The following is a 13,441-nucleotide window of genomic DNA, read 5'->3' as shown; positions in this document are numbered from 1 at the left end:
GGTGTTTGAGTCATTGGGAGGTATGACTGGCAGTAGCTTTTTGGCGTAACGGAGTCTTTTTGGCAATTGAGGCACGTGAATATTTCGGGTCCCCACGTGCCGCGTGGTGGGGCGAACATCGTGTTTCCTGAGATTTAACTTTTTCGAGGAGGTTTTTAGCCCTTTCTCTGTAGAGAATTACATCTGCACCAGAAGTCTCTCTAGCTTGCTTTTGTTGGGTGGTAGTTTCGTGATTAAGTCGAATGCAGAGGGCTATTGGAATAGAGTGAAGCTCCATAAGAGTCGAGCGGGTGGCGCTGCCTCCCATCTTATTCCCCGGCGGCCACTTGTTTCGGTCTCTCGACTCCGCGATGCCGATGGCAACGAGCATTGGGTTGGATCAGAAGATCGGGAGCTCGGTTGTGAGGATGAGCGGGCGAAGGAGAAGGAAGGGGATCCTCAAGCACTCGACGCTTCGGCGCCGGCTCGGCGCCGGCGGAAGGAAACAGAGCCTGGCGTCGTCATCGAAAGCTGTGGCGCAGCGGTTGGAGGCACTGAGGAGCCTCATACCGCAACGAGACAGCGGCGCCAAGGAGGAGGCCGCGGCGGCCGCCGACCGGCTGTTCGAGGAAACGGCGGAGTACATCCTGCTGCTTAGGACCAAAGTGGCGGTGCTGAAGAGGTTGGTGGACGTCTACAGTCCCGGAATCACCGTGAAGAACGACGGAGACTGTGCGTGAGAAAATGGTATACAAATCAGGAAGTGGTGAAATGATTGAGCACCAAGGAATTGGTTATTCTTCCTTTGTCGTGGCTTCTTGTTAAATGTTGCGATGGATCGCAGGTGTTCTTACCCAACTCTGGCAGATTCTATTGCGATCTCCGTGTCCACATCCCAAATCAGAAAATTAGCTTCTTCTCGATATGTACTCATTTTTTTTAGTGATCTGTTCATTGCAATAACCATCTCTGCACGTGGCAATCGAGTGGCTGAGGTTACAAAAAATTATGAACACTTAACAATACTCCCCATTCAAAATTCATATTTATTTCTATTTATATATTTCTACAATTGGGAAATTATCGGAAGATGAACACGCTTCAGTAGCGCTGCTGCCACTTTTTGAGCAAAACGTTTTTCGCTCAGAATTTTCTTTATACGTCTGGACTACTATCGTAAATCTCGTGTTGGAACTCGACCAGATTGTTTCTACTATAAATTCCCCGGAAACGAGGACAACTAAAGTTAAAAAAGCAAAAAAAAAATACGATTTGAATTTTTTTCCTGGAAAAGAGGAATGAATCATGTGATGGGCCCTCGTTTGTTTGTGGCTTTAGTAAGCGTGTTTTCCCCCAGTTCTTCAAATTTTGTTAAGAAAATAGAGTAAATAACTTATACATTTAATTGGTAAAGAAAAATGGTGTTAAATATTGCATTGCTGGTAAAGCTGAGTCTTGATCAAACAATAATTGCACCATACAAAAGCCATTGTCCTCTATGCTAAGTAAATTCTCAATCCAGGCAAAAATGGAGAACATATTTTTCAGCGTCGTTCAAAAATGGAAAAACTTGCAATACCGTTTAGTCTAGCGTAACACAGTTGTAGTTACAAGTGATGAATAATCTTTGTTCAATTTGGAAACGATGAATGCTCATCTATTCATCGAGGATACTCTTACACCTCTCCCGTCTGAGATGGAACATTCAACCGGTTATCGAGGATACTCTTGCATTCTAACGAAGAAACCAACAAAAGTTAGATTCAGCCATATATAATAAAGAAATTTATCGATTCATAGGCTTGTTGCGACCAAAATAAAGAAAAGAGCCGTGTACTCACCCATGGAAAGAAGCCAGACAAACAAATATTTCACATTTTTTTTCACTGTTTTCTGCTTCCAGTATAGAAAGCAATATTTGGTGATCAAAGCAAACAGATTATAGGATCTCGACATCATAACTAATTTATCTAGCCATTCTATCCTAAAATGTGACCATTCTTGTTTTGTCTCTCCAAGGAACTCCGCAAATTCATCTCAAATTTTCATCCATTCTACCTTAATCTTTATTGTATCTTTAAGTGCCAAGGAGTTCCAACTGCTAGTATTGAATACATGCATCTTATTCTGTTATTGATGACTGAACTACAAGTAAAATTAAGTTACTAGTCATTGAACCTATTCATTGCCTTCGAATAGTCATATCAAGTTAGTATATGTTCACAGGTGTAAGAAAAAATTATTCTCACCGTTCATTCTATTAAATTGACACTCCAGAACATACGAGTAACTTAGAATCAGCTCCTCCACTAATGATAGAGTCATCCTTCCACCAATCCGCACATAATACCTTTATCCAACAAAAGAATAAATCAGAACTCAGGGACTAATTCTTATGCTGAATTGAGAAAGGAAAAGACCAAAGGTACCTTGTCTTTGTGTGAATCAATGATTGCTAATGGCCACTGGATAAAAATTATCATCAGAAATCAAAATATGAAATATGTATTCAAGTGTAATGTGGAAAACCCAAAATAAGGTAAGAAAAAATTACCGCAGTTCTAAGATCCCATAGCATCACCTTCCCATCATAAGAAGCTGATAACAAGTGGAACCATGACTTCCGGTGCCACTTGCAAGCTGTGATCCAAGATGAATGGGATGAGAACTGGAAAACAGGAGCCAGAGATCCTGTTCAAACAGATTGCAACTCCATTTCAATGCCAGTAGAACAAAGAATGTTTTAACTGGTATAAATTTTTTCTCATTTGCTTCACCTGGTTTGCGAGGGTCCCAAACACGGAGGACAGGATCAGAGCCACCTGCGGCAATGAGAGCAGAGCTCTCGCCACCAACATCGAGGCAATTCAGAACTTTCCCACACATCTAAGCATGGACTAAAGGATGTCAAGAAAACTAAGTGTGCAGTAATCGCAGAAGTAGCATTTTCAATAAATACCAATGCATATCAGATGTGAATTAAGCATTACTAGAGCATTGATTAGGGATTGCAGAGAAACAATATCCAAAATCAGACCTAATCAACTACCAGATGGTCAAAACCCAACTGAAGTACCTTGCATGAAGCCTGACTAATAACTGATAAGGATCTTAACAAATCAAAAACTGAAGATGAAATAAAAATCTTATAATTGATGACAGTTCATTATTTTGTTTTAATCTGTAATATTTATATCTGAAAATAGATATATCTAAGACAATTTACATCATACCATGTTCCATGTATCTTTGCCAGTTTCTACATCCCATTGTCGAATAGAATGATCCCATGATGCTGAATATATTGTTTCATGCTCTGGCCAAATTACGGAAGACACTGACTGTGAGTGCCCCACAAAGGTTGTAACAGCCACACCCTGCAGTCAACCAGTAAGATTACAACAAAGAAACCAATACATCATGCAAAAAGGTCACTGAATATTTCTTGTTACTAATAGTACCCCAGATAATTGTTTCATACTTCGACCTACCATGACAAGGCAAATAAAAGAAATAGCCAAAGAGTAACCACAATAATTTATACCTCCAACTGTGACTCTACTTGATTTGCAGTGTTAGATATTAGTCTTCTTTTCTTTATAGATACACTATCACCATCTGCATCGGAGTTCTTCACTTCCCACAACTTAATAGTGCCATCCCAGGAACCTGAGCAAATCTGAAAGAAAATTTGTAATAAATCAGACCCAAGAAGAAGATAATCCAGGTTACATTATCTATAACAGATCAAAGAAAATTAGGATTTGTACCATGTCTCCTGAAGGATCTGAAGAGACGCTCTGAACAGAAGCTGTGTGTCCTTGTAGAATTTTTGATTCTCTGACATTCACTGGTTGCTCTGAATAGTCAATGCCATCAAAGTTGGTAGACAGTAGAACCTATTAGATAGAGAGCAAAAAACAATCAGTAAATTCTTCATAAATAGTGGTGTAAAACACAATTAGCCTACCTTCCACAACCTCAATGACCTATCTTTTGACCCAGTGGCAATGTGGAAGGTATGTTTACTATCATCTGTTGAAGAATCACATATGTAAATTATTGATATTAATAATCTCACAAGCAGAAATACTAATTCAAAGTAAGTGGACCTTTTCCATTAATTATAACAGCAGAAGTAATTGCACCAGTGTGCCCTGCTAGCTTATGTGTACACTCAGCACCTCCTTTCCACAGCCTAAAAACGAATAGACATTGTCAAAATAAATCCTAAACAAGCAGTCTGACTCCTGTTTATGTGACTAATCTCCTGATGGAGAAGGCTAAGAAGAACCATGACTGCCAGGAAACAATTAGAATCAGAAAATTCACCTTGCAATGCCATCATAACAACCTGTTAATATGTAACTGCAATGGAAAAAAAGTTTCATTAGGTTAAAATTTGATATGGTAGTCTTTCTATACTCCAAGAGCATCAAAGGTAAGACTATCAGCAAAGAGAAAACAAAATATAAAGTGACACCAAAAAAGTAATGAGTTCTCTTTCAATAATAAATGTGTTTTGAGTACGTCATGTGTGACTCAGTATTAGCAAAAAGGTCCAAAATTTTCAAATAGTTATTAGTGACAGAAAGATACATACTAAACAATATACAATATGAATGCGTACTTCAACAAGTCAGTACCAGTTAACTAATCACAATAAAGAAGATTTAATACAAATGATTTACAAAATCCACAGAAAAAAGGCAATAGTTAACACAGGACAAGGTATGCAATAGCACAGCCTGTGGAATTTATGCACAATTTAAAATTCTGCCCGATATCAAAAGGCAATTTTAGTCTCTTGCGTATTATAATAAAAGTTGATTTCGATAGAAAATTAATAATAAAAGTAAAGCGCTATAATATCAAAAATAAGGGGGAAGGTCAAATAATACAAAATTAGACAAAATTTTGCATAACATGAGACAACATTTTGAGTTATAGGTCAGAGTGTTTAGGTGGTTAAAAAAACTTTTAAAATGCATAAAGAAGTTTAGTGTAGAAGAGATAAAAATGGTGGAATGATTGTGTGCACTTGCTGAATTAGAGAAACAAAAATGAAAGAAGTAAAGAAAAAATGAAAGAAAATAAGCTAAAATAACAGGAAGATGTTCGATGATAATGTGTAAATTCTATTGTTAAGCAAGTCAAATAAATGTAAATGTAACGGCAGTAGGAGTACAGAGAAACCAAATTAAATTTATCTGAGCATAAATGATACTTATGAAAAAAAGAAGAGCCATAACAATGTTTTGATGCAGTAGCCAGTAATCTAATAAAGATCAACAGTCAGTAATGAGATAAAATCCATGAGTGTATGTAGTTGGGCGTATGACTTGTTGATGCTGCCATCTGGAAATGGTCAACCAAGGATAATACATTAAAAATGGCCAATGAAGTAGTTAAATTTCTAATGTTGCGCCTTTCACACATATCCATCTTATTTAAGTAAACCATGAGAAAACTACACTTTCTACCATAAAAAGTTAAAGATACAACATAAGAAACCCATAAATGCCCTTTGCAAACTGTACATGTATCAAAGTACACAATTTCTGTCAACAGCAATTATCAATGGGTGATCCGAGACTTCAATAAAATTCAATAACATGGAAGCTAAAGTGAATGCAAAGTATGGAAATAAAATTTAGGAGGAACATATGAAGAGGGAGAAAAGTTGTGCAAAATTTTGAAGCAACTGCAAAAAAACTAATAGAAAACTGATGAGCAAATTAAGGAAAACCATATGATGAAAAATAAAGTACCTTGGATTAGAGCCGTCCACAGAACTAACCCAGTCATCGTGTAACGAAGGATTTGGCTGCTTCCTTGGAGCTATGGCCTTTATATACTCAATTTCAAGCACTTTCTCCTGCAATTCAGGATAAAAGCAAGATCCAAAAAATCAAAGGATGTCGACAGATACTAAAAATAATAAAAAGAAGAAGAAGATAGCAAGCACACACCGCCGAGATTCCCTTGGCCAGCAGGAAATCCTCAAGTGGCAGTCGGACCAATTCCCCGACGATCAGGAAATCAAAAGGTTGGACCTTGTGCTCGTCGTTAACTGCACGTAGGGTTAATTTTTAATTTCAATGCCCTCTAGTTAGAAGATGCCGAAGGCTCAACAAGCCCATGAAGTAGAGAAGTTACCGTTCTTAAGGAGGAGATTTACGATCTCGGAGAGGCCCATCCGTGTGAGGTTGGATGGGACGGCTAGAGATGCCGAGGGCACCCGAAGCGGCGGCCCGAGCTTGGTGGTGAACCGCACTTGAACTCGCCGTGCAGACTCATCGCCGCCGCCGCCGCCGCCGCCGCCGCTTCCTAAGCCGAATTCCATCTTCCTCAATCCGATATCCTGGGGGAAAGGAGGGGGGCGAGGTTGAGGAGAGAAGTAGGGCGTGATATGATTAGGGTTTTACACTCTTCAGCAGGTTTGAAAATAACACGTGGCAAGTTAGCGTTTTCCCTGACTCGGGTTAACTCCGCCGTCCAAACCCGGCATTGAACTCGGTCTGGTTCGGGAGCTCAAAAACAAAGCAATTTCCTGATAACGAGCAAATATTTTTTTAAAAAAAATGTCTTTGTTTAATAGATTTACTCAATCGGTAATTATTTTATTTTGATTTTATATAAATGTAACATAGGTATCTAAATTGATTCAAAATATTAATAATCATGGATAGTTAATCTTTATAAAATCTGTCTGAATCTATTTTACAAGTTTGACCAATCTATTTGTTTACCCTTGATAATTCATCTAGATCATTTTTTTTAATTTAGTTGACCAATCAAATCTACCTGTTCCGAGGCCCTACGCAAATCTTTAATATATATTTTTAAAAAGCTAATATTAATTTTTAAAATATATATAATTTTATTGTTTTGAGATGTAAAAATATTCATTAAAATTTTATATTTATGTTTGATAATAATTTTTTTAATTGATAAAATTATTAAATTGTTTATTTTTTTTTATGAAACTTATATTAATAAATATTGTGACTAGTATTCTATGTATTAGAAAGAAAATTATACGATTTATCTATTTTAATTTTGGATTTATTAATTTTTCCTAAAATATTATTTTCTAATGATTTTTAAAAAAATCAATTGATTTTTTTAAGTTTTGATTCTAATATTAGTATAAAGTCCATCTGTTTTAGATTCTACAAAATTTCCTATTTTTTTCCCTGCGTTTTCATATTCCGAATAAATTTGATGTTTAAAAAAGCTAAAATACTATTTTGGATATGAAAAAAAAAACACCTAATTTATTGTTCTTGATGGTGTCTAAAAATGGAAAAGATGGTGTGATATACAGGTAGATCGAATGCTAACTGGAAAAAACTTTGAGTGCGAGGTGAAGAAGAGTTGAGCGATTTGTATTTTAGTGACAAAAAGAGTAGAGAAAAAAAATTCCAGTGACTTGACTAGGGAAGGATTTTTAGCATAAATAGGTCGACGCTCAAGTCAAATAGATAGTCCTAAATAAAAAAGAATATAACGAATAATAGAGATGATAAATGGAATTCGAGTGCCTTCGGTTGCGTAACGTACCTACAGATGTAGAAAACCTCCTTATATAGTATTATTTTTATTCTCAATAGGAATCTCAATATATTATCAAAAAAGGATCAACCTTTCTGATATTATAACATCTTTCCGAAAATGAATCCATCATCTCTATGATGTGCAAAGTAAAAGGTTCCGTTATAAAGGGTGCACAAGAAATATTCCTTTATTTATCTGATAACTATTACATAAAATGTCAAAAGAGAATATTACATCGTTGGTTTGATAAACTCTCAATATGCTTTGTCGGCAAGCCGACCGAGTCCCCTTTATAACCTGATTGGATCTCCTTTGCAGTCGCTGTTAGGTCGGATTAAGGAATGATATCACTCTTAAGGACTCGGCATCTGCTCAGCCTATTCACTTGATCAAAGAGTCTGGTTCAGTCGGACCTCATGCCTAGCATGTCTAATCGGACCTACGATCCGATCGGACCTACGATCCGATCTGCCAAACCACTCGGCAGAGACACTTGTTGACTCAATTTTGAAATGCACTAATACAATTTTAGGTTTCATCGATCCTGAGAAACTCGGGATCTAATCAGACCAACAATCCAACTAGCTAAATCACTCGGTCGAGACAGATGACCATGCTATCCTCGAGTGTTGATACTTTCTTGACTTCAATCGCTACATCAGTCGATTTTCTTGACTTCAATCCGATTTCGGGGCCCTGCGTTATTCATCATATTAGTTCTTATTGGAAAAGAGTTAAGCCCCCAAGGTTATGATACAACAAAAAGATGTCAAATTATCACCTAGCCATTTACGGTTCGATCCTAGTTACAACTTATTTGTAAAAATTTTTCTTTTAAATGAGACGTACAACTACGTGATATTGAATTTTTGAGCCATCCACCGTGAGTACTTCTCGATTTACCTGGGTAAATAGTATAAAATTATTATAGGATTAGACTGGTCCATTATGAGTACTTTTTGATTTATCTTAGTAAATAATATAAACTTATTATAGAATTAGATCGATCATTCTAGATGTAATATCATCTATGAGGAAAAAGAAAGACATGACAGGAGAGAAAAAAAAGCTAGAATTCGAGAGAAAAAAATTCAAGATTACTGACAATTACCATAGCACTCGTTTTTTCGAGATAAATACAGCAAAAGAAAAATCCATTAGATTTTAGGAAACTAAGATATATAATTAAAAAAATCAATAATAAATAATATTAGAATAATTTAAATTTGTTTTTTTTTAAATAATTTAAAATTAAGAGTGAATAATTTTTTAAAACATATAAATAATATTAAAGCATAAAAAATTTTGGTTTATTGGGCCTAGGCATATGCCTTAGCCGGATTTGCTCTCCGTGGAAAAAAAAAATTCTAAAATGTGTAGAAAAATTAAAACAATGCCTTTTAATTTTTATTGTTAAATAATATCTCACCTATAATATTTTTTTTTCAAATACTTCTTTATTCTCCATCTTAAAAATTATTTTGTATAAAGATGAGGATGAAATCCTTTGATCCGTAAAAGTTGGATCAGTCTATAAACCTTTGTATTGATGGGAGATAATAGCTCCTTACTTGTTAATAAATAGAGATCATTATCTTTCATCAATCCTCTTGTACTGATATAAGAGCGGACCAAGATAAGAGGACTAGAGGATCCTTTTCCATAAAGATGATATTGGCATTTGACCAACACCTAGTTAAAAACAAATTCAAAATGAACTGTGTTAACATAGTTTTAATCAAAGTTGACAACTCTAAATTGGTCACAAGAGCACCTTTGGTAAAACAGGCACACCTTTAAGATGGAGTAAATAAAATAAATTTTTTTAAATAGAGGTGCTATTTTAATTTTTTTTTATTAAAGTGAGACATTTGATTTGATGATAATAAAAGGCACCTTTTTAATTTTCGATCAATGTTTAGCATATTAATTTAGATATATCTTAAGGAAACTAATTTTGAAACAATGAATTCTTTTTTATAAAACATTGATTTAAAATGTAATATTATATCTTAACTTTAACAATCCATTAAATAAAGTCATGTCAAATCCAACCATTGACCATCCTAATTAACTTATTTTTCAAATTATTATGTGAATATAACGACTAAATGTGTAGTTAAATTTATTTTTCAAATTATTATGTGAATATAACGACTAAATGTGTAGTTAAATTGACTATGATCTCTTCAAAATTTACCTTTTTGAGTCAAATTAGATGACCAAAAATCATCGGCGATAGACGGATTGTATAGTGCTAAGTAGAAACAACTTGTCCGCTGTCAACTACTTCTGATTGTCTGACTCGACCTAAACTATAACCTAAATAGAAAAATAAATTTTTAAAATCAACACAAATTTTGACTGAATTTCAATCATAATTCGACGTGTAAGATCTTAACAGGATTTGAACTCAGTGGATACAATATGGATCTGTACTTAGCGGATACAATATGACAAACATATCCAAGGTCTACAACATCCCTCAAATGAACAACTCAAAATCACGACAAACAAATTAATGGTCCAGAGAGATAGGATTACAACACAACCGTGTTTATATGGAGACTAGAAAACTATAATCGTGCGCTAGGAAAAGGCTGAATTTCATGTCTAAATTAGTCTGTCAAAAAAGTAAAATAGCAGGAGAGATCCATTGGATACATTTTATCTGATTCCTAGGGCTTGCATATTTATTTCCTGGAATACTTGAAGCTCACTGACTGAAAGTTCATAGTCTGCGACTATCAGCCTCGCTTGTTGGCATAGTCTTCAACCGAGTCGTCAGTAATGTTGCCACCATAGCCATTATCAGCGCCATGATCATTGCCATGTTTGTTGCTGTCAAAACCAGTAGATGGGTTCTCACCAAAACCGCTCCCATAACCACCACTGCCACCACCAAAATTATAACTGTCAATACCACCGGCACCATCGGTAACACCAAAGTTTCTGCCAGTACTGGTTTGGTCATATCGTTCAAAACTGCTTCCATAGTTAGCACCACCACCATTGTCACCGCCACCATATCCACCAGCAGCAGCACCGCCCCCTCCATATCCTCCAGCTCCAAAATTTCCTCCACTGTAACCACCATTACCATAGCCACCTCCACCATAGCCGCCGCCGCCGCCGCTGCGGAATCCACCAGTTCGTTCATTTGCATAATGTACCCCCACTATCCGTCCATGAAGATCCTGACACAGTAAGATTCATTGTTTATAGTAGAACATAAGATTGAAACCATGCATGCATGTTAAACAACATACACAGAGGTACTATCCTCCTTTATTAATGTTAGTGAGCCAACCATATTTCCATGCAATCATATTACTAATTTGTGCTATGCATCCCATAAAGCGCCTATCACTTTCATGCTTTTTAAAATGAATGATGCAACAACATCTACATATTCTATTTGAACATTATCTAAAATAAACAAAAACAACAGCAAAGCATATTTACCTTCCCATCCATGCCACTGATAGCAGCTGAAGCTTCGTCGCTGGATGTAAAAGTCACAAAACCAAACCCTCTAGACCTTCCACTTTCCCTGTCAACGATGACTCTAGCTGCATAGGTAAATACCAGTGAGTATAATCATGTACTGCAAAGATTAAAAAGAAATCAGAAAGACAATCACGACTTACCTTCAACAACTTCACCATAATTTGAAAATGCTTCTTTTAGACTTAATTCATCAGTGCCAAATGAAAGACCTATAAAGTAATAAGAGCATCATAATCTGTGTAACAGAAAATCAGTAGCAAGGCAATAAGATATTCTGAAACGTATTTTGCCAAACCTCCAACAAAAACTTTTGAAGATGACATGTATCGCATTGATTGGAATAATGATGGACCGGAAGCCAGAGATTTCTTCAAGATATTTCCAACTCTATTTGCAAATGCCATGTTGACCTGAGAATTATATGGACAATAAAACAGAATATTCTTTTTTTTTTCAGTTGCAAAGGTAAACACAAATAATCAACAAATGTACTGTTGGATCATTCTGACATCCCTACTTCAGCCTCACGTCTGAAGAGCTTGCTAAATAGCCTTGAAGTCAATAGCAACAAGACTTAGAAGCTACAAGCTTGCTAAATTTACAGAGCAACAGATTTGTTTTAACAATTAATATCAGGTTTCTTTTCAATTTAGAAATGAATTGACATGTTGGAGGTTACTGAAGTATTTTGTGAAAATCCTGTATTCAACAATGCGAAATGAGCAACTAAATAGAAAAAAATAGACCTTAAAATAATAGTTATCTGCATATCAGTACATCTTATTGAGAAAAAAAACACAGGCATATGTCATGGTAATTTAACATTTTTATGAAAGAATTTCAAAGTCTGCAAGAAGAAAAAATTTCGTATTTGCAACTCAAAGGCACTTATTCTCATCTCATTATATTTAACCCATTCTAATGGGAAAGTCCCAGAAAGAACTTGCTGATCAACATAAGGGGCTCAAAATAATTAATGAAATGCAAAATCAAGCCTAGGATCGAAGTGTACTTTCCTGGAGCATAAAGAGAATCCATATTAACCAACAAGAAGGAATTCGGGACTTCAAAAAACATGACTTGTTTATTGAAAGTAGTTCTCATGACAAAATCAACAAACCTGCCCATGCAAGATGAAAGAGAGGATGAGGAGGACAAGGGATATATGGTGATTACTGATGGGGGCAGATTAAAAGAAAAGTGTGAAGAAAATAAATGAGAGGGTTATGACATTGAATTAGAGTTTTGTTTAAATATTTCTATTTTTCCAAAGGCTAGTTCAAGACAATCAGTCTCCCAAAGTACCACGTGTCCAGCATCCAAATGTGACAAAGCAAACTAGAGCCGCTAACATTCATTTCTCAAAAAGCTTGGTACAAGTTCATGCCAACTGACAAATTATGAAATATTGAGCAATTATCTCTTACTGATAGGATGCTAACCACCAATACTTATATCTAATAATGAATTATTTGCATAAGGTTATCCACTATACTTCAGGTTTCAATATCGTTTCAAGGTGTTCGTCTTAGACATACACTTCACTCGCTCTAAGTTTATGCAGTTACGGACGTTATGATTAGTAGGTAAAATCAACATAACAATGAACCTTCAATGTTTCAGCAGCTAAAACTCACACATATAAAAATAAGGAAAAATATACATAGCATCAATAAGAGTCCTCTAGTACAAAAATCATAAGTTATCCTGCTATATTTGATAACGTTGTGACCAGCAGGCAACGAGAAAACCCTAAACTTCTTTTTCATCATGTTAACGCAAAAACAGAGGAATCAATAGCAATCTCCATGATCAAAGAGTGAATCGAATATATTAAACCAGAACAGAAACAAACGACTCTCATAAACAGAAAGGGAAAAAAAAAAAAAAGGCCGACGTCTACAGCAGACGCACTAGCAGCAGGGGACGAACGCAAAGGAATCGTTACACCGACCAGGTGCCAGACGAGATCAGCTACCTGTCTACGAGGACTGCTGGCGCTGCTCGATCGAACCTGGCCAAAACCCTACCTTTCGTTCGGTTCTCACAGTCACAGGGTGGGTTTAAGTAGAGGACCGGTGGCTGTTTGGATGATTCGATGGTTTATAATGATGGAATCCCAACCGTTGTTGACTCTTGTACGATGTCTGATGGCGGTCGATGGATGGAAGATGCTTCGTTCGGATGGGGGTTTTATTTTAGAATACTCTTTAAATAAAATTATGTTTTTAGTAATTTATATTTTTTTCAATTTTATATTTATTATGAGTCAATTTATATTTTTAATTCTTTAACTTGTAATATTTTTTAATTTTAATCTTTTTTTAAAATTGAGATTTTTTAACGAAAAATGATGAGTTGTAAATTGAATTTGAGATTTTGATTTTGTATG

At 35.7% G+C, this 13,441-nt stretch overlaps 2 protein-coding genes across 4 annotated transcripts; both read right to left on the bottom strand.

The window, feature by feature from the left end:
• Window positions 1–1,476: 1,476 nt before the first annotated feature.
• Window positions 1,477–6,387, bottom strand: LOC122027565 (ribosome biogenesis protein WDR12 homolog). The gene is made up of 14 exons (XM_042586550.1): window positions 6,139–6,387; window positions 5,952–6,052; window positions 5,751–5,857; window positions 4,312–4,347; window positions 4,092–4,177; window positions 3,950–4,014; window positions 3,750–3,878; window positions 3,524–3,658; window positions 3,213–3,356; window positions 2,757–2,865; window positions 2,534–2,670; window positions 2,409–2,444; window positions 2,229–2,329; window positions 1,477–1,714 (listed from the first exon to the last, which is right to left on the bottom strand). The coding sequence occupies exons 1-13, from the start codon at window positions 6,323–6,325 to the stop codon at window positions 2,240–2,242; spliced, it is 1,362 nt and encodes a 453-aa protein (XP_042442484.1). The 5' UTR covers window positions 6,326–6,387; the 3' UTR covers window positions 1,477–1,714; window positions 2,229–2,239.
• Window positions 6,388–9,960: 3,573 nt separating this feature from the next.
• LOC122027716 (glycine-rich RNA-binding protein 4, mitochondrial-like) lies at window positions 9,961–13,131 on the bottom strand. Of its 3 annotated transcripts, none has more exons than XM_042586715.1 (5): window positions 13,028–13,131; window positions 11,345–11,459; window positions 11,190–11,258; window positions 11,005–11,111; window positions 9,961–10,736 (listed from the first exon to the last, which is right to left on the bottom strand). In XM_042586715.1, exons 2-5 carry the CDS (start codon window positions 11,451–11,453, stop codon window positions 10,287–10,289), a joined length of 735 nt encoding a protein of 244 aa, XP_042442649.1. In that variant the 5' UTR covers window positions 11,454–11,459; window positions 13,028–13,131; the 3' UTR covers window positions 9,961–10,286. The 3 variants fall into 3 exon arrangements, with proteins under 3 accessions (XP_042442649.1, XP_042442648.1, XP_042442650.1); XM_042586714.1 differs by having other exon boundaries at window positions 12,964–13,086; XM_042586716.1 differs by having other exon boundaries at window positions 13,004–13,086.
• Window positions 13,132–13,441: the final 310 nt, after the last annotated feature.

The sequence above is a fragment of the Zingiber officinale genome, chromosome 10A (genome assembly GCF_018446385.1).
Source record: "Zingiber officinale cultivar Zhangliang chromosome 10A, Zo_v1.1, whole genome shotgun sequence".
In the NCBI taxonomy this organism is placed as follows: domain Eukaryota; kingdom Viridiplantae; phylum Streptophyta; class Magnoliopsida; order Zingiberales; family Zingiberaceae; genus Zingiber; species Zingiber officinale.
Note: the sequence above shows the minus strand (reverse complement) of the source record. Positions and strands in the feature narration are given on the sequence as shown.

Bases quoted from the DNA above. Each gene is read 5' to 3' on its own strand.
- LOC122027565 (XM_042586550.1), bottom strand. From the start codon at position 6,325: ATGGAATTCGGCTTAGGAAGCGGCGGCGGCGGCGGCGGCGGCGGCGAT. The intron at 3,357-3,523 runs GTATAAATTATT...GGTTGACTGCAG, and splicing joins AAGTAGAGTCACAGTTGGAG to GGTGTGGCTGTTACAACCTT. The intron at 2,330-2,408 runs GTACCTTTGGTC...TGTTGGATAAAG, and splicing joins TTGATTCACACAAAGACAAG to GTATTATGTGCGGATTGGTG.
- LOC122027716 (XM_042586715.1), bottom strand. From the start codon at position 11,453: ATGGCATTTGCAAATAGAGTTGGAAATATCTTGAAGAAATCTCTGGCT. The intron at 11,259-11,344 runs GTTTGGCAAAAT...ATTACTTTATAG, and splicing joins TTCAAAAGTTTTTGTTGGAG to GTCTTTCATTTGGCACTGAT. The intron at 11,112-11,189 runs GTAAGTCGTGAT...TTACCTATGCAG, and splicing joins TTATGGTGAAGTTGTTGAAG to CTAGAGTCATCGTTGACAGG.